Source organism: Cicer arietinum, chromosome 4 (genome assembly GCF_000331145.2).
Source record: "Cicer arietinum cultivar CDC Frontier isolate Library 1 chromosome 4, Cicar.CDCFrontier_v2.0, whole genome shotgun sequence".
In the NCBI taxonomy this organism is placed as follows: domain Eukaryota; kingdom Viridiplantae; phylum Streptophyta; class Magnoliopsida; order Fabales; family Fabaceae; genus Cicer; species Cicer arietinum.
In genome coordinates, this window is record NC_021163.2 from 2849128 (window position 1) to 2875550 (window position 26423).

At 27.0% G+C, this 26423-nt stretch overlaps 2 protein-coding genes across 6 annotated transcripts; one reads left to right on the plus strand and one right to left on the minus strand.

Moving 5' to 3' along the window:
* Positions 1-475: 475 nt before the first annotated feature.
* LOC101491439 (DNA-directed RNA polymerase V subunit 7) lies at positions 476-2640 on the minus strand. 5 transcript variants are annotated; one of them, XM_004495269.4, is made up of 2 exons: positions 2486-2640; positions 476-1325 (listed from the first exon to the last, which is right to left on the minus strand). In XM_004495269.4, the coding sequence occupies exon 2, from the start codon at positions 1303-1305 to the stop codon at positions 763-765; it is 543 nt and encodes a 180-aa protein (XP_004495326.1). In that variant the 5' UTR covers positions 1306-1325; positions 2486-2640; the 3' UTR covers positions 476-762. The 5 variants fall into 5 exon arrangements, with proteins under 5 accessions (XP_004495326.1, XP_004495327.1, XP_004495329.1 ...); XM_004495270.4 differs by having other exon boundaries at positions 476-1328; XM_004495272.4 differs by having other exon boundaries at positions 2462-2625.
* Positions 2641-14413: 11773 nt separating this feature from the next.
* On the plus strand, positions 14414-17849 carry LOC101492853 (protein SIEVE ELEMENT OCCLUSION B-like). The gene is made up of 7 exons (XM_004495273.4): positions 14414-14722; positions 15145-15213; positions 15528-15943; positions 16027-16115; positions 16185-16321; positions 16416-16898; positions 16983-17849. Exons 1-7 carry the CDS (start codon positions 14507-14509, stop codon positions 17589-17591), a joined length of 2019 nt encoding a protein of 672 aa, XP_004495330.1. The 5' UTR covers positions 14414-14506; the 3' UTR covers positions 17592-17849.
* Positions 17850-26423: the final 8574 nt, after the last annotated feature.

The following is a 26423-nucleotide window of genomic DNA, read 5'->3' on the forward strand; positions in this document are numbered from 1 at the left end:
GAAAGATAATAAATTCATGAGCCTAAAACTATAACTTTTCAGAAACATCGCAAGAGAATGACTATTTTTTTACTTGGTTTGAAGGGAATAACGTATTGAATAGAACTAATCATGTTGAGACTAATTTTGTTTTCTAAAACAGCAACTAAGATTATTCTTTTAGGGATAACACCAATAATATTCCCCCAAGAACGGTTCCCTTTTAATTTCAGGAGTTTTGATATCAAGCTGGTTTATATGCGTTTTCTTACTTTGATGATTGCATGTCGTGAAGGGCATCCTATCCTCCTCCTAAAAATACTCTTCTTTAGTTTGTCATAATTAGTTATGCACTTCTGTTTGACGCTTAGAACAGAGTTTGACATCCAACCTTTCCAGAAATAAATACGTGAACTATAAATTCTGTAACATTGTAAAATTCTTTGAACAATTCCCTAGTCAGTTTTACTGTTCTGTTTCTCTATTATTCAATTGATGAACTATAAATAGGTGTATTTTAATTAATATATCAGTCTAGTAGCATATAATTTGACAAGTAAACAGTGTTTAGTTGACTGATAAAGACAAATAACGATAAGGAACAATAGGCATATACAGAGTACACATCTGGTATTTATTTACAGACTAAACCCCACTGCATTAGTTTGATTGATGGTTCCATGATTTGCCCACCCGGAAAGCAAAATATGAAGCCCTGATGCAAAATGTGGTTGCTTTCACTAACAAACTTACACTGCAATGTTTAGTTACAAGAAAATGCAGCTACATATCAGGGGATGAAATTGGTCCCAGATAATCTCCTTCCAAACCGACCAGTGCCTGAAACTCCCTCTCTGCCTCCATCCACTTTGTACCAATCACAACAACTCGAACTTTGACGTCTTTTGCAATCTTAGGCATTTTCTGATTCATGAAGTATGGGTTTTCACCGAGAACATACACGTAACCAGGCATCTTGCTACTCGAGAGATAGGCATTCTCAATTGGACCAATTCTCATGAAAACACCATGCTTCAGAACTTTGTGGACCACACCTTCCAATACCTCACCCTTGAAAATCTTAAAGGTAATGGCATTAAAAACAACAGGGAAGAGTACATCCCCGGTATGTTGTCTGACTTTCCCTTCTCCTATTTTCTCCAGTGTAGTCACTACAAGAAAGTATCCCATGTCTTTTGTTGCCTTTTTCACAGCGAAGTCGCTTAGCAGGCGGATGAGGATTGCCCGTTGAAGCATGAGACTACCTGGTTTGAGGTTTTCTGCAGCAATTATGACATTCCAAGGAAGCTGGACTTTGAGAAACATTGTTGTATTCCTCAGAATATCTTCTTCCATGGCATATAAATGATATTAGAGTGTCAGTATATATACATTATTACAAAAACACAAATTATTTAGATTCAAAATTTACAGTAGATGCTAATAATTAAATTGAAGGAATAGCCAAGGTGATTTTGTTGCTAGGAGATTAATGTCATCCCAAGTTCCCAACCAATATTTTACCAGGAGATCATGGAGTTATGAACATACAAGTTATTCATGGTCACAGATTTTCAAATAAAGATGCAAATGTTCCTACTTACTACATAAAATGAGAACATACAAAATTCTATCTTAATTCAGATCCTTTGAGTTATAATACAAATTTAATGCTTAAAAGTGAGAACCCAAATTCGAGAAACTACAGAAAAAATAAGTTCACAGAGCAGTTATCATACTATAATTGCTGCTGCAGTAGAAGCATAGCTAGTTCTAAAGAGTAAGTTTGGAGTGAGTTATTTGAGCTTATCTAGTAGGATAAGTAGATGTGACACTGTTGAGAGAGCTTACGGAAACAAATTATAACATGTCCAAAAATTATTTTCAGCTTATTTCAAGAAGCTCGTAGAGATAGCTTATGCAAACAATTTAGAAGTTATAACTTGTATGAAAACAGTTTGACTTTATTTAATCTTTTGTTAAATAAATAGTTTACACATAAGCACTTATACACCCATAATTAAGCTGTTTATACAAGTGGATGTAACCAAATCACGAACATAAATTGTAGCATCACTTTTCCAAAATAAAATGCATAATAGGTTGAAAAATTTACATGCAAAATTGAGACAAACCTACATAGTAGTGTTTTATTCTCCAGCAAGTAATTTTGGCCACAAAGCCCAGTACACAATGGGGAAGAATTTAGAAAAAAGTTGAATAAAGATTTTTATACAAACACACATAGTTGGAGAAAATTGAAAGAAAAGAAAAAACTAAAGAAGAAAGAAATGCACATTAATATATTGCTAAGAGAAACAGAAAAGTTCAAAATCAAATTGTGTGTGTAAGTGATAACCTCGAAAGAGGAAGCATTGTTAAATATGTGCAACAGAAAAATAATGAAACAATGTCATAATGTAAAACACCGCAAAACTAAAAAAAAAAAAAAAGAAATAGATTGTTCAAAAAAATATCTAACGTTGAAAGAAATCAGAAAACTAACTGAGTGAAGCAACGGGAAGGTCGTGTCGAGTGAGATCGAAAGAAGAGGGAAAGGCGGAATTGAGATGTTAGGGTTTCTTTCTTTCTTTACTTTCATTTGGGCCGTCAAATCCAAACAAATAGAAGGGCCTGACTACACCCACCGCATCTTTTTAGTTTTCTATTCGTCACCCTATTTATACCTTTCATCTCTTTAATACACTTAAAAATATTATTTTATCTTTTTTTTTTTATTATATATAACAACTTAAAATCTTTTTTTCCTTCTCATTTTTACTCCCACACTTTGAATTTGAACAAAAACTATTTTCAAATTTTTGAAACTTTGGTTGATTATCAAATTTTATATAAAAAATTGAAGCACAGAGAATCTTTTATTAGAAGAGTGGAAGACAATGAAAGCATACATGAAGACACAAGATATTGTTGGTCAAATGATATTCAAAACAAACATGCGTGAATTTGTATTTCGACATACAACAACAATGTGTGCACCACATGAAAAAGTGAAAACCAAGATAGCTACTAAAAATAATAAAAGGAGAAAATAATTTGATGCTCCTCACAGTCCTTCATATTGGGAGTATGTCGATGCCTCTTAGGGATCTTCAAAGCAACTATCTCAGCATTCTGCAAATCAATCATTTCAAGAATATGCAAAACAACCATTTAAGAAATATTTTCCTATATTTATTCATCATTATATAGATGACATAGTAGATGTTGTGTCTGATAGAAATTGTGGTTATCGTGCAATTGCAACATTACTAGGTTAGAGTGAAGAATCTTGGTCTTTAGTTCGGACACATGTGAACAAAGAGATCAATTTACATCAAGATCTTTATTCCAATATTTTACATGTCAACGTTGAAATAATGCATAACTCATTCTGGATTGCGTGATAGTGACAAGATATAATGTCATTCTGGTGTCATTCTAAAGTTTATAATTCATAGTAATGTTTAATAGTAAACTAGGGTTTAATATTTTCTTTTTTAAATAAAAATGAAGTCCGGTTGTCCTTTGTCACCTACCTCACAAAAATGGAGAAATTTTTGTAGTGATAGTGCATGAGAAATAATTTATGTAGGACGTCTCAAGCATTAGGAATATATAAATCCAACATTTATCAAATCATCTTGTGTTTTCATTAAATGAAGATTAATTTGTATGTGTGAAGCTTTCAAACCGTTGTATTTCATTAAATAAAGATTAATTTGTATGTGTGAAGCTTTCAAACCATTGTGTTTCATTAAATGAAGATTAATTTGTATCTGTGAAACTTTGTTGTCTCTTTTTTTAAATCGAGTTAGAGTTGACCTTTTAATCATTTACTTATAGAATAAATTTTAAATATTGATGTTTGAAAATTCATGTTAGAATAGAATTTCATGATACAAAAATACTGATGATGCAAAATACATTTATCATATTAAATATATTAACACAATTTACTAATGGTCTTCTGGAACATGCAGAGTAACTTAGTATGATCGTTATGCAGAAGATGATGGAACACGTGGATACACATGTGGAGCAGTAGTTGGACTACCAGGTGGAGCATCAAATGATGTAAAACATTTAAGTATCAGGCATAATAATCCTCATAGACCTTACCAAAAAACGTTGCTAGAGGCGATAGACTATGATGGGTCGTTATACACACTCTCAAAGTATTCTACCACTCCCAGTCTATATTAGCTAGCATTGGAAGAACGTCACATGGAATGAATTGAATACAACCAAATTGTCGAAGACATCGCTCTGATAGATATGAGACTAAAACTCCACCCCAATAAAGGTAGCCGGAGAACATCATTGTTGCTTCAAAAAGATGATTAGTTAGGTCATCATCGTATAGTTTAAAGAATACATCATCAAACAAAAAAGTATTAAGTCTCTGTTGATATGTCAACAACTCATCTTCAACAACGTATTTGCAATCTACCTAAAGGCTCTTGGAGCATGCTCGGGAACCCTTTCACTATCACCCCACTTACAGATGTTAGGAAAGTGCTCATAAATCCAACACTACACAAAAAAAAAAAGACAATTTAGTAAATTAAAAATAAAACTTAGTAAATTAATAACATAACTCAATATGAGTCATATACCTGTAATAGTATCATATAGCATCCCAACTGCCTAGTGTCGTGAATAGCTTCATCTCCCAAATTGTCATATAGCACAACTAATGCAACGGTACCCCATGCATAGCTCCGACAATGCTCTAAATTACTAAACAAACTAATATATTTTGCTTTACACGAGTATAAGTCTTGTTGGCAAAAATAGTGTTGTCAACTAAGTGCAAGATGTACGCTCTTGCAACACATTCAAACATGTTAGTTTGAATGAGACATTTATATAAATTACACGACGGATGCAGTTTATGTTACGCAGATTTATTAAAAATTATCTCAACAACATTAATAGTGTTTATATTTATCGGTGCATTGAAGAACCTACGACATAGAGGAATATGAAGAAATTTTGTGACATTTTCCAGTGTGATTTTTGTCTCTCCGAGTGATATATGAAACGAGTTGTTCTCTCCATGCCACGTTTCTACAAAGGTAGATATGTGACTAATGTCGACCAACATCAAATAAGTTGAAGATACATGTACCAATTTTGACTCTTGAATCCAATATTGTACAATATCTGATACCGGTACTTCAACAGATTTATTTAGTTTTAAGCGATGCAAGATCCCCTCAACGAACCATGATCCCACAAGTAATTAAACAACATAACAATAAAAAGATGTACTAAATTTGATTACAAAAATGTACTAAGTATAATATATACTTATTCTGAATTAAAAAATTAATTAATTAAAATATATCTCTCATTCCCATATCCTTTGAGCCACATGTGTCAATACCGATGTCACCAAGGGTCCTCCAAGAAATCCAATATGTTGAACTTGCTCTTCCCCGTTCTACTAATCAACTTCCTTATAGTTCACCTGTTCAGACTCTTGAACATCTTATTCAAACTCCTAAACATCTTCGCAAAACTAATGAGACCTAAAACCACGTCTACGATGATGTTGACGACATGTATTGTTAACCTCATTCATTCGTTGATATGATACGGTGGGTGGAACTCTATCGCAGCTGTTGCTGACGATAGTACAAATAATCTCTCAATTCGCGCATCTGATTCTAGGCACTAAGTAATTAAATGAACACATTAATTATCATATCAATTATTAAAAAAAATTCCAAAATTAGCGAATATTTGAAAACTTTATAACGTTTTAAAAATGTGAGTTTCAAAAGTTTAACTTTTTCCCAAGTTTTAAAGGTTTAACAAATAGGTTTTCGAAAGTTTCATTTAATTTGAAACTTTCGAAATATTAACACAGTGAGTTTCGAACCTTTCAAATTGATCGAAACTTTTGAAAAGTCTGAAATTCCTATTTTGGAAGTTTCAAATTGGTCGAATCTTTTGAAATTTCTAAAAAAAATTAATTCGAATTTAAAATAAAAAAAAAAACTAAAAATTACATTTCAGAAGTTTCAAAGTAGTCATGAAGTTTGAGAAAAAAAAACTTACTTGTTTGCTTCAGAAGTTTAAAAAGTTTCAAAAACATTGAGATATTTACCAAAGTTTCGAAAGTGTGAGTGAAAAGTTAAAAGAATTATTATTATTTTTTTAACTTTTTTATATATAATGAAAAGAGTAAAATAGACTTTTTAAGAATCTTCGAAGAAGTAAGAGGTATACGTAGGGCACCAAGGAGAAAACTCCTATGTTTTTCTACTAAATATTAGTTTTTTTTTTTTTTTGACAAAGTACAAAAGAAAAAATCTTGAGATTCGTTTTAATCCTAATAAAAATAAATTAATTTTTTATTTTTGACAAAAAAAAAAAAGAAAATTTAGAAACAATAATAAAAAAAATAGTTTGATCTCTATAAAATAAAATAAATCCTTAAATAATTTAATCTTTAATAAATCGTTTGATTTTGTAATTTTTCTATTTAAGAATTTAAATAATCTCCACCTAATAGATATACTACATGAATTAAGAGCATCTACAGCGGTGAACTCAATATGGGTTCTTTAGATGGGGTCTACTGTGCCACATCATCTTGAAGCAATTCACTCATTTTTTACTTCAACGGTGAACTCAACATGATTCAAGTTCTACTATGCCACATCACCCTAAATCAACCCATTCATTTTTTACAGTTTAACTTTTAAAAAATCATATTATATTCCATTACTTTAATTTATACATTAATATTTAATTTTATTATAACTTAAAATATTAATTTAAATGGAAAAATAAATAAAAAAAATACTTTAATAAAATTTTTAATAAACTCCTGTAACAAAAATTGTGAAGAAAAAGTATGAGTAACAAATTGTTTCTATTAATGAGCTAACAATCGTAATTAAAGGAGAAAAAAAAAAGCTAACGGTAGTATATTAACTAAAAAAAGCTAATGGTTACAAAATTATTATTATTTAATAAATTAAAAAGAAGTTAACGGCTATATATTAATAAAAAATTATAAATTTATTATTATTAATAAATTAATAAAAGGTAGCGGTTATAATTATATTATTATTAAATTGTGAAAGTAGATAGAAAAAATAAAAACAAAAAAAGGTAACTGCTATGAAGCACCGTTCCTTCCTGACAGTACCGTGATGACACCTTGGCACAACTCCAACGGTGAACCCACAAAAAACTGGAAGTTAAGTAATTACACACTGGCGGACGAACTCATTTTCACTCCCGTTGTAGATGCTCTAAAAATACTTTAATAAAATTTTTAATAAACTCCTGTAACAAAAATTGTGAAGAAAAAGTATGAGTAACAAATTGTTTCTATTAATGAGCTAACAATCGTAATTAAAGGAGAAAAAAAAAAGCTAACGGTAGTATATTAACTAAAAAAAGCTAATGGTTACAAAATTATTATTATTTAATAAATTAAAAAGAAGTTAACGGCTATATATTAATAAAAAATTATAAATTTATTATTATTAATAAATTAATAAAAGGTAGCGGTTATAATTATATTATTATTAAATTGTGAAAGTAGATAGAAAAAAAATAACAAAAAAAAGGTAACTGTGAAGCACCGTTCCTTCCTGACAGTACCGTGATGACACATTCGCACAACTCCAACGGTGAACCCACAAAAAACTGGAAGTTAAGTAATTACACGCTGGCGGACGAACTCATTTTCACTCCCGTTGTAGATGCTCTTAAGTAACATGTTTTTGTTTTGGTACCAATTCATCTCTTAGATACTCCCTTCATTTCACAATAAAAAAAAAAGTTTAGTTAATGAAAATGGATGTATCTTGTTTAAATTAAATAAGAAAGATTCACTTTTTTGTTATTTTTTTATATTTCAAATCAGATATATCAATTTTATTTAATTCATTTTACTTATATTTTGATAAAAAAAAAAAAGAAAGAAATAACATGTAACAATGGCATTGACTATGGTAGTTATGGTTATGCTAATTTTTTGCTTTAGTTTTTATCTTTATTTTTATTGTAAGTGTTAAATGTTTCACACTTATATATGATTTTAAAGAAGAATACGATTAAAATTTAACATTTTTAATTATTTATTGATTATAATTGATTTGATAATACAACAAATAAATTTTACATCTATGATATATATGAATTAGATCATTTATTTTTCTTTAGATAAACTATTATTTTAGTCTATGACTCAATAGGACATAGTCATTCCAGTTCTTAGGCACTGTGCTACTCATAATATTTCTCCTTATGCTTCTATGTTCAGTCTAGCTCTTTGAGATGTAACAATTACTCTCCCTCATATGATCATTAATTAATTAAAACCAAAAGAGCATATAATATGATTTTTAGTTAACATATGATAAAAATCCATAATTTAAAAATAATAACATTATCCCCTTATGTCCCATTACAATCTCAACACAGCCACCCAAAGAGCTACAAATTGTTTAAGATTTTTTTACTAAATAAAAATTGCTTATTTCACGTTAAATTAAATAAACCTTATGTCAGGAATATTTCACAAAATGAAATGCATATAAAGATATCTAAGTTTAACTATTAAGATTAATTAGCACATCTTTTTTAAGCAAAAAATAGAGTATAACATCACATGATTAACCTGATTTTCAACTATGTTGACTATTTAGATATTTTAATTAATTATTTGATTAGTTATTTACATTAGTTACTTAATTGTTTGTTTAATTGATTATATAAGTTTATGTAATTCTATATGTAATTAAACTCTCTCTATTATCGATATCATTCAATTTATTTTTCTCTATTTTTCTCTAACCAATGACTTAAATTAAAAATTACAATATTGACACCTCTAATTAAGTACTTATTATTTGCAACACTTTAAAATATCATTAAAAAAAAATACAAAATACTCAAGGATGCGTTTGCTTGAGTTTAATAAAAATAATTTTTTTTTAAAAATAATTTAGAGATTATTTTTTAGAGACTTTTTAAAAAATGATTTTTTAACTCCTGTTTGTTTACTATTATAAAAATGTTTTTTTTTTTATAAATAATTTTTAACCTGTTTGTATACAAGTTTGTAAAAATAATTTTATAAACTACAATGTAAAAATAGAACACATTTCATAGACACATTTTAAAATTTGATCAATATGTAATTGAGTACTCTTAAAAAATTAATAAATAAACACATAGAACCAAAAAAGAATGATGTAGAAAAATATAAAAATAGAACAAAACTTACTGGATGAAAACCTAGATGAGGGTCACATGGAATGAGAAAACTAACAACGTCGTGGAAAGAGAAAAAAATGGCCAATGGGTGAAGAAAAAACACAAACTAATGAATTGATGTAAAACTTATTAAAAATTAAGGAGGGCAATTTGAGATTTTTCCAAATAAGGTAAGAGTAATTGCATCATTTTCTCTTATTAATAGTTAAGTTATGTGTTTTTCAATTGTGTTTCATTTTTCTCTCTCATCTATTGCACGAGGTAAATGCAAGAAACTACTATTTTTAGCTTTTCATTTTTAGCTAAAAATTAATTTTTTTAATAAAATTATTTTTTATAAAATCTAAAACAAACACCTTTCAAACCCTACAAAATGATTTTTGACTTGAAAAAATGGATTTTTTTTGTGATTTTTTCACAAAAAAAATCTAAAACAAATGCACCCTAAATTAACGCATTTTATTTCTCTGATTTGGGTACATATCACTTTTTTCTTGCTTACATATGAAATTATTAGGGTATTTGGCCACTAATTTTTCATACGTGGTTGAACTATCCATTTTAAAACTTTCATTTTTCAATTTGGATTAACAATTCACTTCAAGGTATTATATCTTTTTCCAAGAAAGTTGCGTTCAAAGTGGTATGGACCCTACACTGTGTCTCAAACCATCAGGGTCTCTTGAAGTCATAAAAGATGATAGTAGTGTCTTTAAGGTCAATGGCCACCGCACTAAGCATTATGAGAAAAGACTTCTTCAAGTGAAGTCTGTCATTCTTCTCTGTAGTTGATCCATATTCTAGCTAATTGTCAGACTTGATACATTAAATAAATGTTTCGTAGGAGACATATTGTATTTACTTTTTATTTTATTCTAGTTTGAATTTATTATTTGGTTGATTATTTTTTTATTTAAGAAATAAAAGCTCCAACTGTAAGCTTATTTCTCTCATTTATTTATTCATTTAGTCTATTTGAATATTATACATTGAGGATTATGGTTTATGCTAGTGTGGGAGAAGGAAATATATTTTGACGTTAGACCCATTGTAGTACTTGTGATGACATATTTGTTGGCTTATTTTAATTGAATTACGTGTAAGAATTTTTTTCCTATGAGATAATGCCTTTAAAGGATTTTTGTGCAAGACCTAATGATCAATATGTTGTTAGGACTAGGTTGAAACTTTGAAACTATGTTTGCTAGGATATAAATGTTCCTTAATTTTAACACAAGAATTTCCGACTTTGAATAAGCCTGGGTGTTTTGAGATCGACCAAAATTAAAACACTTGAGCCTAATTTAAAGTAAACTAAATTATTAACATAAGAGAAAGAATGAATTGACAACTTAGTCTAAATAATTAAAAAAAAAAAAAAAATACCATCTCACTAATTAGTCTAGGGGTTACTCACAATAGTTGTCCAGTGAAAGGTGAAGTTTAGTGTTATTTCACTAGATAGTTTGAGAATTACTTGCACTCATAGTAAAGTCAAAGGTGAAATGACATTGAATTAAAAAGAAATAAATGTCAAAAAAAAATGTTGAGTTGCGTATTTAAATAAAAAAATAAATAAACATTTGCGTTATATGATAAAGATGAAACTTTATGAATGAAAATGATTAAATAGACTCCCACGTCTATTTTTGTTTGTCTTTTATCCTTTTTTTTTTTTTTCTTTCTCTTCTTGTGAGTTACAATACCTGACCCAAACCTTACGGTTCATGATGAGTTAATGGACCTGATTAGGTTTTGTACGTCCAAGTTATTGGGTACAAGAGTTGTCACTCATAATTAATAGTCATCCCCTTTGTCCAATAGTAGTGACGACAGCAAGAGAAATAATAAATTGACAACTATTTCATCTCTTACATACATACCTCTGCCATCTCAAAATACAAGAAAAATTTGTTAAAGAAAATAAATGTATCTTATTTAAATTAAATAAGATAGATCTACTTTTTGATTATTTTTTTTAATATATTTTAAACTAAATACATTCATTTTTTTTATTCATTTTCCTTGTATTTTAATATGGAAGAAGTAACCTATAACTATGGCATTGATGCTTACGTGCATTCAAAAACTTGACTGGTAGTTAAGGTTGACTATGGTAGTTATGGTTATGTTAACTGTTTTCTTTAGTTTTTTTATTGTTAATTAGTGTCAAATGTTTCACATTCTAAACAAAAAAAATATGATTAGAATTTAACATTTTTTAATGATTTATCTATTATGATTGATTAATAATATAAAAAATAATATTTACTAATATATAAATTAAATAATTTATTTTTTTTTCGGATAATCTATTATTTTGGTCCTTAATTCGTCAAAACACAATTATTTCAGTTCCCAACTCAACCAAAAACCTATATCCAAAACTCATATAGTGATTTTTTCTATGTAAGATATTAAAATAACAGCACTATATTAAATTAATAATTAAAATAGTAGTTTATTCATTTTTTCTCTATTGTTCCTATAAAAAACAGCGGTAAAAAACAAACAAGTTTAAAACACTTAAGTGAAAAAACTTGTTAAAGACATCTCAAATTGTAAGTGAGACACTCACATAATAAAGAAAATTCTCTTCCAAAGAAATAAAAACAAAAGAAGTTTAAAGAACGCTTAAAGTAAAAGAAAAAACTTGTTATAGACATTTCAAATTGTGAGTGGGACAACTCCCATAATAAAGAAAAATCTCTTAAAAAGAAATAAAGATCATGCTTCTTATCAGTTCTATGTAACGAATCTGTAAGCTTCTACTCAGATTTATTTATTTAACCTTTATATGTTCTAGGCACTATGCTGCTAACATAATATTTCTCCTTTATGCTTCTATGTTCAGTCTAGCTCTTTGAGATGTAACACTTACTCTCCCTCATATGATCATTAATTAATTAAAACCAAAAGAGCATATAATATGATTTTTAGTTAACCTATGATAAAAATCCATAATTTAAAAATAATAACATTAACCCTTTATCGTCCCATTACAATCTCAACACACTCACTCTAAGAGTTACAAATTAATTATTTATACTATCTAGTTAATTGTTTATCTAAATATATGTAATATTTAATTAATTCAACTATCTTTATTATTACTATATATCATTCATTTAATTTTTCTTTAATTTTTTTATTTATGGCTTAAATAAAGAATTTTAATGTTAACACCTCTCATTAAATATTTGTTAATAATTTACGTAAATGTATTAGATTTTCTGTTCGCTAATAAGTTGGAGTACCTCTACTCTCTCATTAATAATATTTTTGTTTATAAAAAAAACTTGTTGGATTGCTTCAATAATTAAACTCACGTTAATCCCATTATCAACTTCTACACTCACACTGTCTGTTTTGTTTTTTAATAATGAAAATGAATTTATTAAGAAAGTAATTTATGTAGTATCACTCCAGCTCTTTACTCTTTTATACAAAAGCTAAAGGTTGGCGTAATTCGCTTCATATACTAAAAATATATATGAAGTTCCAAAAAAAAAAGGGCAGCGTGTTTCATGTTTATAAATCAACTCATTCTATTATCTTTCTCTTTTAATTTTGTAGATGATTAGGATTCTTTTAGAATTAGTATTCTACAAAGTTGTTAGTTTGCTTAAAAAAATGTAAATATAGAGTTTAATTTTTATATACTGTCATATATATATATATATAACCATATGAAACTAAAACACAATAATAATAGATTTATATATTTTGATTGATTAAATAGTTGAACTTATATGCATTAATTTTCTGAAAACAAAAATTACAAAGAAGTTTTTAGATAACACCATTTAAATATATCCTAATATAATTTCTAAGACATCTACATGTGAATTCTAAATAATAAGATCTAATTGAACATACGTGTATAACACTATTATTGATTAAATTTAAAAAAAACGATAATTTATGTATATTATTATACTATCCATATCTTACTTTTTATTATATATATTTTCAACTATGAGATATATATAACACTATTTTTTATTTAATCAACTTAATTGGCTAGATTCACTTAATAGATTAAATAGTAACGTAATTTTCTATCATATACTAGTATTATGTTAAAAATTAGACGGAGCTATAATTTTTTCATCTGTGTTATTTTGTCTCTCTTCCTCTGAGTATTAAATTATATCATGTAATCAGCGTTAGTAAGAACATACACAATTTTTAATATTTTATAAAAAAAATATTATTTTACTTTAATTCAATATATCATTTAAAGGAAACTTTTACGTATGAATTTGATTAAACTTATGATAGATAAATTTTATTTTAAAAAAAAATAGTTAAAAAAATAAATAATTATTAATTGTTACATAAGATAATTGTGGTTTAATATATGTTAATTGATGATGAATTTCGATTAGACATGACATGACATATGTTAATAAATATGTTAATTAATATAGATATTGTGGTGTATGTTGTTGTAATTTTGGGATTTATAATCGGGGTATTTTATGATTAAAATTATTTTTATGAGTTGAATTGTGGTTGTTGGGTTATCGATGTATATTTGAGTCTAATATATAAAGATGACATGCTATGAATCAACCTAATCAAATGACATGCATCATGTAGATTGTATCATATAAATTGATATGTGTAGATCTTCATTGCATAATGTAGATTGATATGTGTATATGGGCTAAAATTCATTTTACTAATTTTTTTTAATTATTAAAATTGTATTTTTTTTATTATGCTCAATTTTTAAGATTAGAACAGGGTCTTCAAAATCTTTAAGACGACCATAGACTAAATACATAAATTTTTGTAGATTAAATTATAATTTAGATGTCTATTATAAAAAATTGAGAATAATTTATAAAAAAAATTAAAAAAAAATAACTACTATAATTATAAAATAAAATAAAATTTCTAACCTACATTTCAACTAATTTTTAATTATGAATTAAAAATATAAACTAAAATTATATATTTTTATAAATTTACAAATTAAAATTCAATGTACTTCTCCTGATATATTCTTTAGACATGCAATATTTTCCTACAACAAATATATTTTAGCACTTTAGCACCTTTAACAACTTTATTTCGTTCCACAGTTCCATTCCTTGAGACAGGGTATCAAACTTTTTGTTAGACATGTAAAACGTCGCTTAAACTCTCACGCATTCCAGCTTATAAATAAGTCGAAAACCAATATCAAACAATCAAGGCAAGACATCATTTGCTCTTAATTAAAACAAACTTAAGAGGTTACTACTTCTCTTAGTTTCATTGAATCATCATGTCCCTTTCCAACTCAGGTGTAGGTGGCACTGGTACTAATAGTTTGATTAAAAAGAGTGCCACTTCTCCACAGCAGAACGCTTTGCTCCCTAATCCATTTGATCTTAAAGACTCTGAAATCCTGGACAAAGTGCATCTCATACATGTCCCTGATGATAATGAACTTTGTAATACAGATATCATTTCTGAACTCGTGTCTAGTGTTGTAAATCAGGTTAATTATTCGCATTCATGATTTTATTATTTATTATTATTATTATTATTATTATTATTATTATTATTATTATTATATCATATTGTCTAATGTTTATTATTATCATTGATTAAATAGCCAATTTTAGTAATTTTAAATAAGATTTTAAATTATATACACAATCAGTGTAACAAAAAAAAATTACATTGTGAATCAATCAATTATAATAATTGTTACACATATAATTTGTTATAAAACTTTTAACATTGTATAAAAAATTAAATTATTTAAAATGTGAACCTTTTTAGTTCAATTTATTCAATGAGCTCGTCGTCGACCTTGATAAATATAATATTGTTAACTATCATTAGAATTAGATTTGATACCCCTTTTATGTATTATTTTTAAAAAAAGCACAACTAACTTTTTAAAATGTTTTACAGAGTATTACACAGATTTCTGTTACCAGTTTCAAACCAGAATTTCCAAAACTGAAGATGATTTCTTGCCAGGTATATTTGTTATTCTATGTATATGTTGTGGGGCCTATTAATTTAATTGTAATAGTAGAGGACTTTACTTTTAGATTTGTTTCTAATTTAAAATTAGAATTTTATAATTAAGCTTTTTGACGCGATTTTTATACTCAAACTAATGTTTTTAATGCGTGCGTCCAAATCAGGATAATAGAAAACATATTAATATAATAATTACAACCAAATATATAGTTGTTTTACATTTAATGAAGTGGAACAATGAATGACATACTAATGAAACAATAATTAATGTGTTGTTAATATTGTTTGTACAACAACAACAAGAACAGATGATCACAACACGTAATGCTGCACACTGCGCACACCAAACAACACTATGGATTCTTCAAAAGCTGAGATCCTACTCATGGGATGCAAAAGCAGTCATAACTCTAGCTGCTTTCACTTTGGAATATGGAAACTATTTACACCTTAGTAAGATGACAACAACAGACATAGTTGGAAACTCATTGAAACAATTGAATCAAATGATTAATACCAGAAAAATCTCAACTGATATAACTGAATTGGTGAACGACATAGTGCATATGTCGGTGCACTTAAAAGAGTGGGCAACATTGGCTTCTAAAGGCTATGATCCAGAGGATGTCCCAGCATTGACTGACGCCTTGAAAGAGATTCCTGTCTTGGTATATTGGACAATTGCTTCCCTTGTTGCTTCTACCGGCAACCTCGTCGGTGTATCGTAAGTAGTTCACCTCTATTCAAATTCATTATTACTAACATACTTGTCTATATTCTATTCTTATTACTTGTGTCATATTTCAGGAACTATAATTTATCAGATTATAGGAAGAGGTTTTCTGTTGTTGTTCCGGCGTTGGTTACTCATCTCTCAATTTGCAAACAGCAAATAAGTTAGTAAAGTACTTTTAGTTGTTAGCAAATGAGATTTGGATAATGACATAATAAGATCTTTTTTGCAGGCAAATTCGAAGATCAACGTACCCGCTTAGATATCTTTAAAAATCCCAAAGATATTGTAGATTTATTGAAAGCTCTGATCCATCGAAATGGAACTGATAGTCCTTCTATTTATGAAGGGAAAGACCTCGTTAAATCGGTTAGTTTTGAAACATAAATTACTATATATATATTCTAGATATAATTACTATTCTAACTATCTCTAATTCAAATTCAAATTCAAATTCAAACAGGGTCTTGATATCTTTAAGCAGAAACATGTGCTGTTGTTCATCTCAAGCCTCGACAACATCAGAGATGAGATCTTACTTTTGAATGCAATCTATGAAAGATTGCAAGAAAAACCAAAAGAAGAAAAAGGTTTCAAGAAAGAAGACTTCAAGATTTTGTGGATCCCAATTGTGAAGAGTTGGGACGAAGCGAACAAGGAAACTTTCAAAGCAATGAAGAGTCTCATAAAATGGCACTTAGTGGAGTATTTCTCAGAGTTACCAGGCCTTAAGATAATAGAAGATAAAGAAGAAATAGGGTACGTTGGTAGTCCTATTATCCCAGTCTACAACTCTAAAGGAATAAAAACAAACGTTGATGCTATGGAGTTGATTTTCCAATGGGGGATATTAGGTTTCCCATTTAGGACAAGTGATGGTCACGACCTTTTTCTAAAGTGGGAATGGCTTTGGAAAATAATCAATAAAGCAACTCCTGGACTCCTGGTAATTAATAAATAAATCCAACCCACACTTATTCTAAATTTAATTTGAAATTAATAACTGAGATTATTTTTTGATGTGACTTAGGTGAAAGGGGATAGATACATCTTTATCTATGGTGGTACAAACAATAAGTGGATCCAAGATTTCACAACTGAGCTGGACAAGGTCAAAAGGCATGAGAGTGTGAAGCGTGCAGATGTGATAATAGTGAATTATCAGCTAGGAAAGGATGATCCTAAACTTGTACATAATTTCTGGACGGGCATACAAATGAAGAAATTACAAAACAAGGAACGTCAAGATGCTGTGGACTCTAGGATTCAAGAAGTTGTTAACAAATTGTTTTCTCTCAGAAGAGATCCACAAGGATGGATTATTCTAAGCAAAGGGAATAGCATTAAACTTTTGGGTCATGGTGAACCTGCTTATCAAACTTTGCTTGAGTTTCCGAATTGGAAAGATAAACTTTTAGAGAAAGAAGGATTTGACATTGCATTTCAAGAGTATTATGAGGTTAAGGCTAAAGAGACAGCAGATCGTGAACCATGTGAAGTTATTAATGTTGATACATTTAATTCAAATGTTATAGCTACTATATCATGCCCAAATCCAATGTGTGGCCGTGTCATGGAGGTCTCATCTGTTCATTACAAGTGCTGCCATTGTGATGAGCCAAACAATATCAGTTTTTGATTCTTCTTCATGCATGGGAGACACAACACAAGTTGTTCATTGTCATCGGTTAATTTACTTTGGTTGTGCTTTTTTAAATTCTGTTTTTCTTTTTCTTTTTGTTTGTTGACACCATGTGTTTGTCCAAACAAAATGCAGTGTGTGATGTCATGTGATAACCCCCTTAAGTGGGTCCAAATAAATTCATGACTTTAATATGTATGTTTGTGTAATATTTAAGTTTATTAATGAATAAAATTAACTAGTATTTCTGCAAAAGTTGTAAGAAAAAACAATCTCCCTTTCATATCATTCCTTTATCAATTATAATATACTAAAATAGACTTTCAGGTGTTATTATGACATATCATTCAATAATTCAATAATATGTTATTTCATTTAAATATTGTTACTAAAAAAACATTTTATGTGGCATATCTAAAAGACACTCTTTCATCCTTCTTCTTCCATCCTTTTATTATTCCACATCTAATTTGCTTTAACACACATTCTTTTTTAATTACTACTATTTAGCATCTAATATCGTGTATAACTATTCATGTGTCATGAGTTACAAATTAAAGTACAATCAATATTAGTTAATTAATATTCATTACTCCTACATCATTATTAGTAACAATTTTTCGATAATTTTAACTACAATTAAGATATTGAACCTCATCTCAAGAAATATATAAATCACAACAATTTGTGAAAATGATTCTGTATCATATATTGTTTATGTTTATTTAAAAATTGAAAGACAATGACACATACACTTTGATCTCAATGCAATTTTTATTTGTATGTTCATTTTAAGCGTTTTAATATAAGCAAAAGGTTTGAATTTTTTTAATATTTTTTTACTTTACATCTTTGAGTTTTAATTCTATTTATAATTGCAATATATGTTGACATGTTTATGGTTAATTGTTGTGTATATAGATATTTGTGTAAATACATCAATATTTTGGATAAAATTGTGCTTATATTTTATTATGGAGTATGCTATGTGTCATTTAATATATTTTTCATTTATTTGCCGAAATGCAAATACATTTTGTATAATATATTATTTCTGTTTATTTAGAAATTGAAAGACAACGACACATATACTTTGGTCTCTATGCAACGTTTCTTTATATGTTCATTTTACGTGCTTTTAGATAAGCAAAACATGGGAGAAATTTTATATATATTTTTAGTTTACTTCTTTGAGTTTTAATTTTATTTATAACTATAATATATTTTGACATGTTTATGGTCAACTGTTGTGTGTATAGATATTTGTGTAAATACATCAATGTTTTTGACTAAATTGTGCTTATATTTCATTATGGAGTATGTTATGCGTCATCCAATATATTTTTCTTATATAAACTAGGTTTTAACGCCAATACACATCTTAAATTTCAGTGATATAATATTATGACAATTATCTATTTGTCTCACCGCATCTTTAGACACATAAAGTCAAATAGTGTAGCACATATTTTTCTAATTGTAGCACATAACTCTCTAAGTTTTATTGGATGAAGAATAATAAATACTTAATGTCTATATATCTCATATTTTTTATTTCTACAATTGTTTAATTTCCTCCAACTTAATATTGCATAGTATCTTTAATAAAAAATATAGTTCATTTTTAATGAGATCTATAAAATATTTTATAGTTAGCTTTTAAAGTATTTATATTCCATTTGTTATATACGATTTTATTAAAACAGTCCCACAAACTAGAATGTTGTCATCTCACTATTAATTTTGCTATATAATTAGTGTCTTATTAAAAAAAAAATTGAAACTCTAATATTCACTTTGTCGTTATATTTTGTTCAATAACTTTTATTATTGCATTGTACTAGTGTGCCTCCTCTAATTTTGAATTTGTAACGGTTTAAATTGTCGATAATTTTTTTTCTTCTTATAACCATTTTCACTCACCTCATGACAACTAACTTTCGGATTTAGACCCATCACTGCCACGAGAAAACCTTCCGTATGAATTTTCACAATTTCACTTTATTAATTCAAAATGATATCTCTTTGCAGCCCAATTATTTTGAAAAAAGTAGATATAGCTGAAAAATTCATTTTTTGCACAAATAGTTTTTGAATAAGTAGTATTTTGTAACTTATTATACCTATTTGCTCATTTTTCTCAAAACATTGATTGTTGTTAGTTAGAGTATTGTTTTTGCATACATATTTGATCTCTTCTAAAATATGAAAGTATAGTGACTATTCGCAGAACAACAAAATTGTTCATATTCAACTTCATAGTAGTGTTATTATTGTGTCTTCAAAAGATTTAGAACTATGTGTCGTTTATAAATAAAAGAATAATGTTTAATATTTAGATTAAGAAATTATTTGTTGTTTTTTTTTCCAGAGATATATTATATTGTTATTTTTTTTTAAATACTACATATTTAAAGTTTCAACATTTGTTTTACTTCTTCTCAACCGTATATACATGAGTTGTTTAATATTTGATAGAGTGATGAATGTTTATTATCAATTAATATTTCTTTAAAATAATATAGTAATTAGAAAGTTATAAATTTTAACAGATTATTATTAACATGTTAATTTTAATAGATTATTTGGTTCATCATATAGACTATAAATGATTAATGGTTAATATACTATTGACTTTATATTTATTACTACATTTTAATGCGTATATATTTTTTATATAATACTTTTTTTGTTCTATTTTCTCATAATCTTTAATGAATAAAATGTAATATAAGACATTAAATTATAAATTGATTGATCAAATATATAAATATTTTTTTTATCAATTTTAAATCTTATTCATTCATTAAAATATAACTAAAATTTTAAAATAATAATTCAATGAATAAAATTTAATATATGAATTAGTTGCAATTACGTTCTCTAAAACATTCTACGTATTCTCAAATGTGTTTACAAACTCATATATAATAATTACTCATAAATTATTGTAAATTAATAATTTTTTAATTTATTTATATAATTTTTTTTATTTCAACTTTAATTATGGACGTTAAATTTGTTTTAAAATTATTTTGGTTAGTAACCTGTTAAAAAAAGCTGAGCTGATAAACGGAGAAAATACGGAGAAAAAAAGAAGAAGTGATGTTACAATGACGAAAATCAAATGAAACGATATATTTTTTATTCCGGTAAGTTCACGTTTTTTTTTCATCCCTATAATTTTGAGTTTTTTTTCTTGTTTTTATTCGTTGTTTGTTTGTCTTTTCAACTTTTTTTTAATCGTCACTAACGATAAAGACAATTTTAAAAACAAATTTAAATTTACATAGTTAAAGTATATTTAAGCTTAATGATTTTCTCTAAAATATTTCTCTTTATTTTATCATTCGGACAATTTTAACACATAATATGTCATTAGAGTAAACATATGGAGAGTGAGAAATGGTTAATAACCAAAGCATGAAATATGTGAAATATATAAATGAGTTGCATACGGTCAACATTTTCTACTAATCTTAGTTTAATTCTTAGTCGTACAATACTAAAGGTTATATGACGATAATTTAAGTTATATTGTAGATTTTATTTTAGAACTTAAAACACAAACCTTCCAATCTCTATATAATAATCGATATTTCAATCACCACTTGCTAAATAAATGATATTATTGATATTGATGTAATTAGTTACAAAATGGAAGGAGTATAAATGTTGGATGAATGAGTGACCATATAATAGAGCTACCAACAAATATAACTTGTCTAAAGTAAAATTAGAGTGACAAATAAACATATATTGATTTAATAAAAATAGAACTATGTGTCAAAAATAATAATGAGATGACAATAAAATGACATGTAGACTATTTTAATATATTATAAATAGATAGACTCTTAATTAATTATATGTAGTAACATGTTCTTTCCAAGTGCAAAAATTCTTGTAAATTATGGGAGAAAAATATGAGAACATTCAATTTGAGGAATTGGATGATACGTTGTAGTATAAATTCTAATATATTTATGTTATGAATTTTTCTCTTCATATCTTATAGAATGTTAATAAAGATTTAAAAAAATTAGAGCAACTAATCATAAATAACGTATCTGACCAAATTAAATTTTAGAAAAATGTAATAGAAAAAAATGGAACAAAAATTAAATGCAAGAATCCAAATATAATAATATAATTAAGTTTTTATGTTAAAAGACATGTTGAATAATCATTTAACACATCACACAAAAGATTTTTATGCCCTTATAATGTTATAAATTAATGTAAGAGATGAGATTAAAACTTTTAAAATGTAAAAGACTAAAATGAATTATAAAATAAGGATGAAGATCAAAATAATTAATTTTTTTATTTGATTTTCTTTTATATGTTTCTCGTTTATGAAGTTTATTGTAGAAGAAAAAAGTAGTGAACATAGTGTATTTATGAATTTTTCTTTTTGTTTTCTGCATTGGAGTGTCACTATCTTCCTTATGTTTTGTCTCAATATATCTGGTTGAAAAGCAAAAGTTCCGTGATACTCAAATTTACAAACACAAGTTTGTTCTCTGGCGTATTGAAGACAAAAAGAACGTTTTGAGTAAAAGTAGTTTCAATTTCAATAAAATGGCAATGAAATCCCTGATAAAGCTAATCTCACATAGCAAACATGTGAGGGTATTATTGTAAAAACTGCATTCCATATGTTTCACGCTTAGAAACAGCTGATGCCTGATGCACACAGCAAGGTACCTTGTTTTTTATTTCACTTTTACTTTTAAAAATACAAATAGTACTATTGTCGTTTATAGATAAAAGAATAATGTTTAATGTTTAGATTAAAAAATTATTTATTGTTTTTTTTCTTCTAGAAATGTATTATATTGTTTTTATTTATTTTAAATAGTACATATTTAAAGTTTCAACATTTGTTTTACTTCTACACAACCATACATACATGAGTTGTTTGTGAAAATTCTCAAGTCAAGTTGTATAGAAGTCTCATATTCAAGACATTGAAATTTAGATTTGTCATTCTTTGACAAGATTATAATGAAATGAATATCAAATGACACAATCATATATATATATATATAACTAGAGTTAAATTAAAATGTTAGTTACAACTAATTTTACTCCGATTAAAATAATACTCATTATTATTTGAAAAAATTATTATTTTTGTTTTTATAAATCCTAACCACATATTTGAGAGAATGATTTATTTATTGCTTGAACATTTGATAGAGTGATGAATGTTTATTATCAATTAATATTTCTTTAAAATAATATAGCAATTAGAAAGTTATAAATTTTAACAGATTATTATTAACATGTTAATTTTAATAGATTACTTGGTTCATCGTATAGACTATAAATGATTAATGGTTAATATACTATTGACTTTATATTTATTACTACATTTTAATGCGTATGTATTTTTTACATAATACTTTTTTGTTTTATTTTCTCATAATCTTTAATGAATGAAATGTAATATAAGACATTAAATTATAAATTGGTTGATCAAATATATAAATATTTTTTTTTATCAATTTTAAATCTTATTCATTCATTAAAATATAACTAAAATTTTAAAATAATAATTCAATGAATAAAATTTAATATATGAATTAGTTGCAATTACGTTCTCCAAAATATTCTACATATTCTCAAATGTGTGTTTACAAACTCATATATAATAATTACTCAAATAAACTTACTTGAAAAAAAATACTCCACAAACAAAATTATTAAATTAAATTATTTTAAAAAAATTCAAATCTTATTCACAATAATTCTAATATATTAAGTCTATATATTCTAGTTTGTTATTGTTGTAGCATTCACTTTTCTATTCAAAGTGTTATTGTATTAGTAGTGTAATTTAGTGCCGCCAACATTACTCCATCACCATCTCCTAACAAAATAATAATCAGTTATATAGAATTTAAGGTGTTAACAAGACTATCATAAAGATTTATCCCACTCATATGTTAAGTACAAATATCTCAAAACACAACGGACTCTTCTTGATATAAAATTAAGGTAAAAGAAAAACAACAAATATACTTTCAAGGATTAGGAATATATCACTGCGGGAAGACAATAGTTCTTCACTCTTTTGTAAAATGAGTCACATATAAATACGAAAGTGGTTAATTAAAGAGAGCAAAAATGAGAAATGGGGGTGGACCAAGTCAATAACAAGATAGGAATAAAATGACATGATAAGTCAAGTCTTATCATAAAAAAAAATGATTTAGTTTAAAAATATGTTTGGTTATTGTAAATTAATAAATTTTTTTTTATTTATCTAATTTTTTTTTTTTTTTTAATTTCAACTTTAATTATGGAAGTTTAATTTGTTTTAAAATTGTTTTGGTTAGTAACCTGTTAAGAATGAAATATGTGAAATATATAAATGAATTGCATACGGTCAATATTTTCTATTAATCTTTGTTTAATTCTTAGCCGTACAATACTAAAGGTTATATAACCATAAATTAAGTTATATTGTAGATCTTGTTTTAGAACTTAAAACACAAACCTTCCAATCTCCATATAACAATCGATGTTTCGATCACCACTTGCTAAATAAATGATATTATTGATACTGATGTAACTAGTTACAAAATGGAAGGAGTATAAATGCTAGATGAATGAGTGACCATACAGTAGAGCTACAAACAAATATAACTTGTCTAAAGTAAAATTAGAGTGAGACATAAATATATATTGATTTAACAAAAATAGAACTATGTGTCAAAAATAATAATGAGATGATAATAAAATGACATGTAGACTACTTTTATATATTACAAATAGATAGACTCTTAATTAATTTTCTCTAGTAACATTTTCTTTCCAAGTGCAAAAATTCTTGTAAATTATGGGAGAAAAATATGAGAATACTTAATTTGAGGAATTGGATGATACATTGTAGTATAAATTCGAATAGATTTGTGTTATGATTTTTTCTCTTCATATCTTAAAGAATGTTATATAAAGATTTAAAAAACTAGAGCAATTAATCATAATTAACGTATCTGACCAAATTAAATTTTTAAAAAATGTAATAGAAAAAATGGAACAAAAATTAAATGCAAGAATCCAAATATAATAATATAATTAAGCTTTTAGGTTAAAAGATGTAAGTATAGAAATACGCCTAAGAGGGGGGGGGGGGGGGGGGGGGGGGGTGAATTAGGTGTTAGTAAATTTTCTTGTTTTTAGTGATATGGTAGTTGAATTTTCTGAGTTAATATAATGTCTACTAATAGTAAGGTGCAGTAAATAGATGAACACAATAGATTTATCATGGTTCCCCTTATAACCAAGGTTACGTTCAGTCCTCTTGCACACCACAAGAGATTGATCCACTAATTGTCAGAAAATGTACAACTCCCACCCTGTGATTCTTGCTACAAACTTCTAACACCACTATCTTAGATTAAGCTATTTTTAAGAAAGTATTCCTTTCTTTTACAAGTGATACAATATGATTTGAATAAGAATAAGGAGAGGTATATTGATAAACAATCCAATAACAATTCAAGTACTTGAGAACCTTTCTGAATGGTATAAAAATGAAATGCAAGTACTTTGTAAAAAATCAGAATTTTGTTCAAAATTGTTCAGGGTATTGATTCAAGGATTGTGTATTCTTTGATCTGAAGTTATGGAGTATTTATACTCCATAAACATCTCTTCAGATTCGTGGCCATTGACCTAAGAGGTTTGATGAAAGAATACAATGATTTGGAGCCATTCCAGATCTGAAAAATTGTATTGCTTCCAGTTGTATTCGAATACAGGATGTGTGTATTCGAATACACCTCTTTGTAATGTCAAAAATATTCAAAAGTTACACCTTGTATTCAAATACACATGTGTGTAGTCGAATACAGATTAATGAAAATTTGCCACCGACTTACTTTGTATTCGACTACAGATGGTTGTAGTCGAATACATATATAAGGATTTTGGTCACTGACTTGCAGTGTATTCGACTACACATAGTCGTAGTCGAATACATCTTTGAGACTTTTGGTTCTAACTTGCTTTGTATTCGAATACAAGATGCTCTATTCGAATACACTTATGTATTTTGTCAAAAATATGATTTTTAAGACTTTGTTAATGTTGTTTTGACTTTTGAAAATACTTTAAATGCATATGTAAATATGAATTGTTCTCATGTAATTGAAATATTGGTTTGTATCATATACCTTTACATTTTAACATTTAATGTTTGGATTTGAAGCTTATTAATGAAGATATTTGATCTTCTTTTTGATCTTGTTGCATTGACCATAATTGTTGATCTTTGTCTTCATCAAAAACATGTAGGTTTACAAAAGACATGTTGAATAGTCATTTAACGCATCACACAAAAGATCTTTATGCCCTTATAATGTTATAAATTAATGTAAGAGATGAGATTAAAACTTTTAAAATGTAAAAGACTAAAATGAATTATAAAATAAGGATGAAGATCAAAACAATTAATTTTTTATTTGATTTTCTTTTATATGTTTCTCGTTTATGACGTTTATTGTAGAAGAAAAAAGTAGTGAACATAGTGTATTTATGAATTTTTCTTTTTGTTTTCTGCATTGGAGTGTCACTATCTTCCTTATGTTTTGTCTCAATATATCTGGTTGAAAAGCAAAAGTTCCGTGATACTCAAATTCACAAACACAAAAGTTTGTTCTCTGGCGTATTGAAGACAAAAAAGAACAATAATTTCAATTTCAATAAAATGGCAATGAAATACCTGATAAAGCTAATCTCACATAGCAAACATGTGAGGGTATTATTGTAAAAACCGCATTCCATATGTTTCACGCTTAGAAACAGGTGATGCCT

What these genes read in the sequence shown, in the direction of transcription:
- LOC101491439 (XM_004495269.4), bottom strand. Translation starts at nt 1,305, where the DNA reads ATGTTTCTCAAAGTCCAGCTTCCTTGGAATGTCATAATTGCTGCAGAA.
- LOC101492853 (XM_004495273.4), top strand. Translation starts at nt 14,507, where the DNA reads ATGTCCCTTTCCAACTCAGGTGTAGGTGGCACTGGTACTAATAGTTTG. An exon ending in TGTCTAGTGTTGTAAATCAG is followed by an intron (nt 14,723 to 15,144) that starts GTTAATTATTCG and finishes AATGTTTTACAG; the next exon opens with AGTATTACACAGATTTCTGT. An exon ending in TGAAGATGATTTCTTGCCAG is followed by an intron (nt 15,214 to 15,527) that starts GTATATTTGTTA and finishes CAACAAGAACAG; the next exon opens with ATGATCACAACACGTAATGC.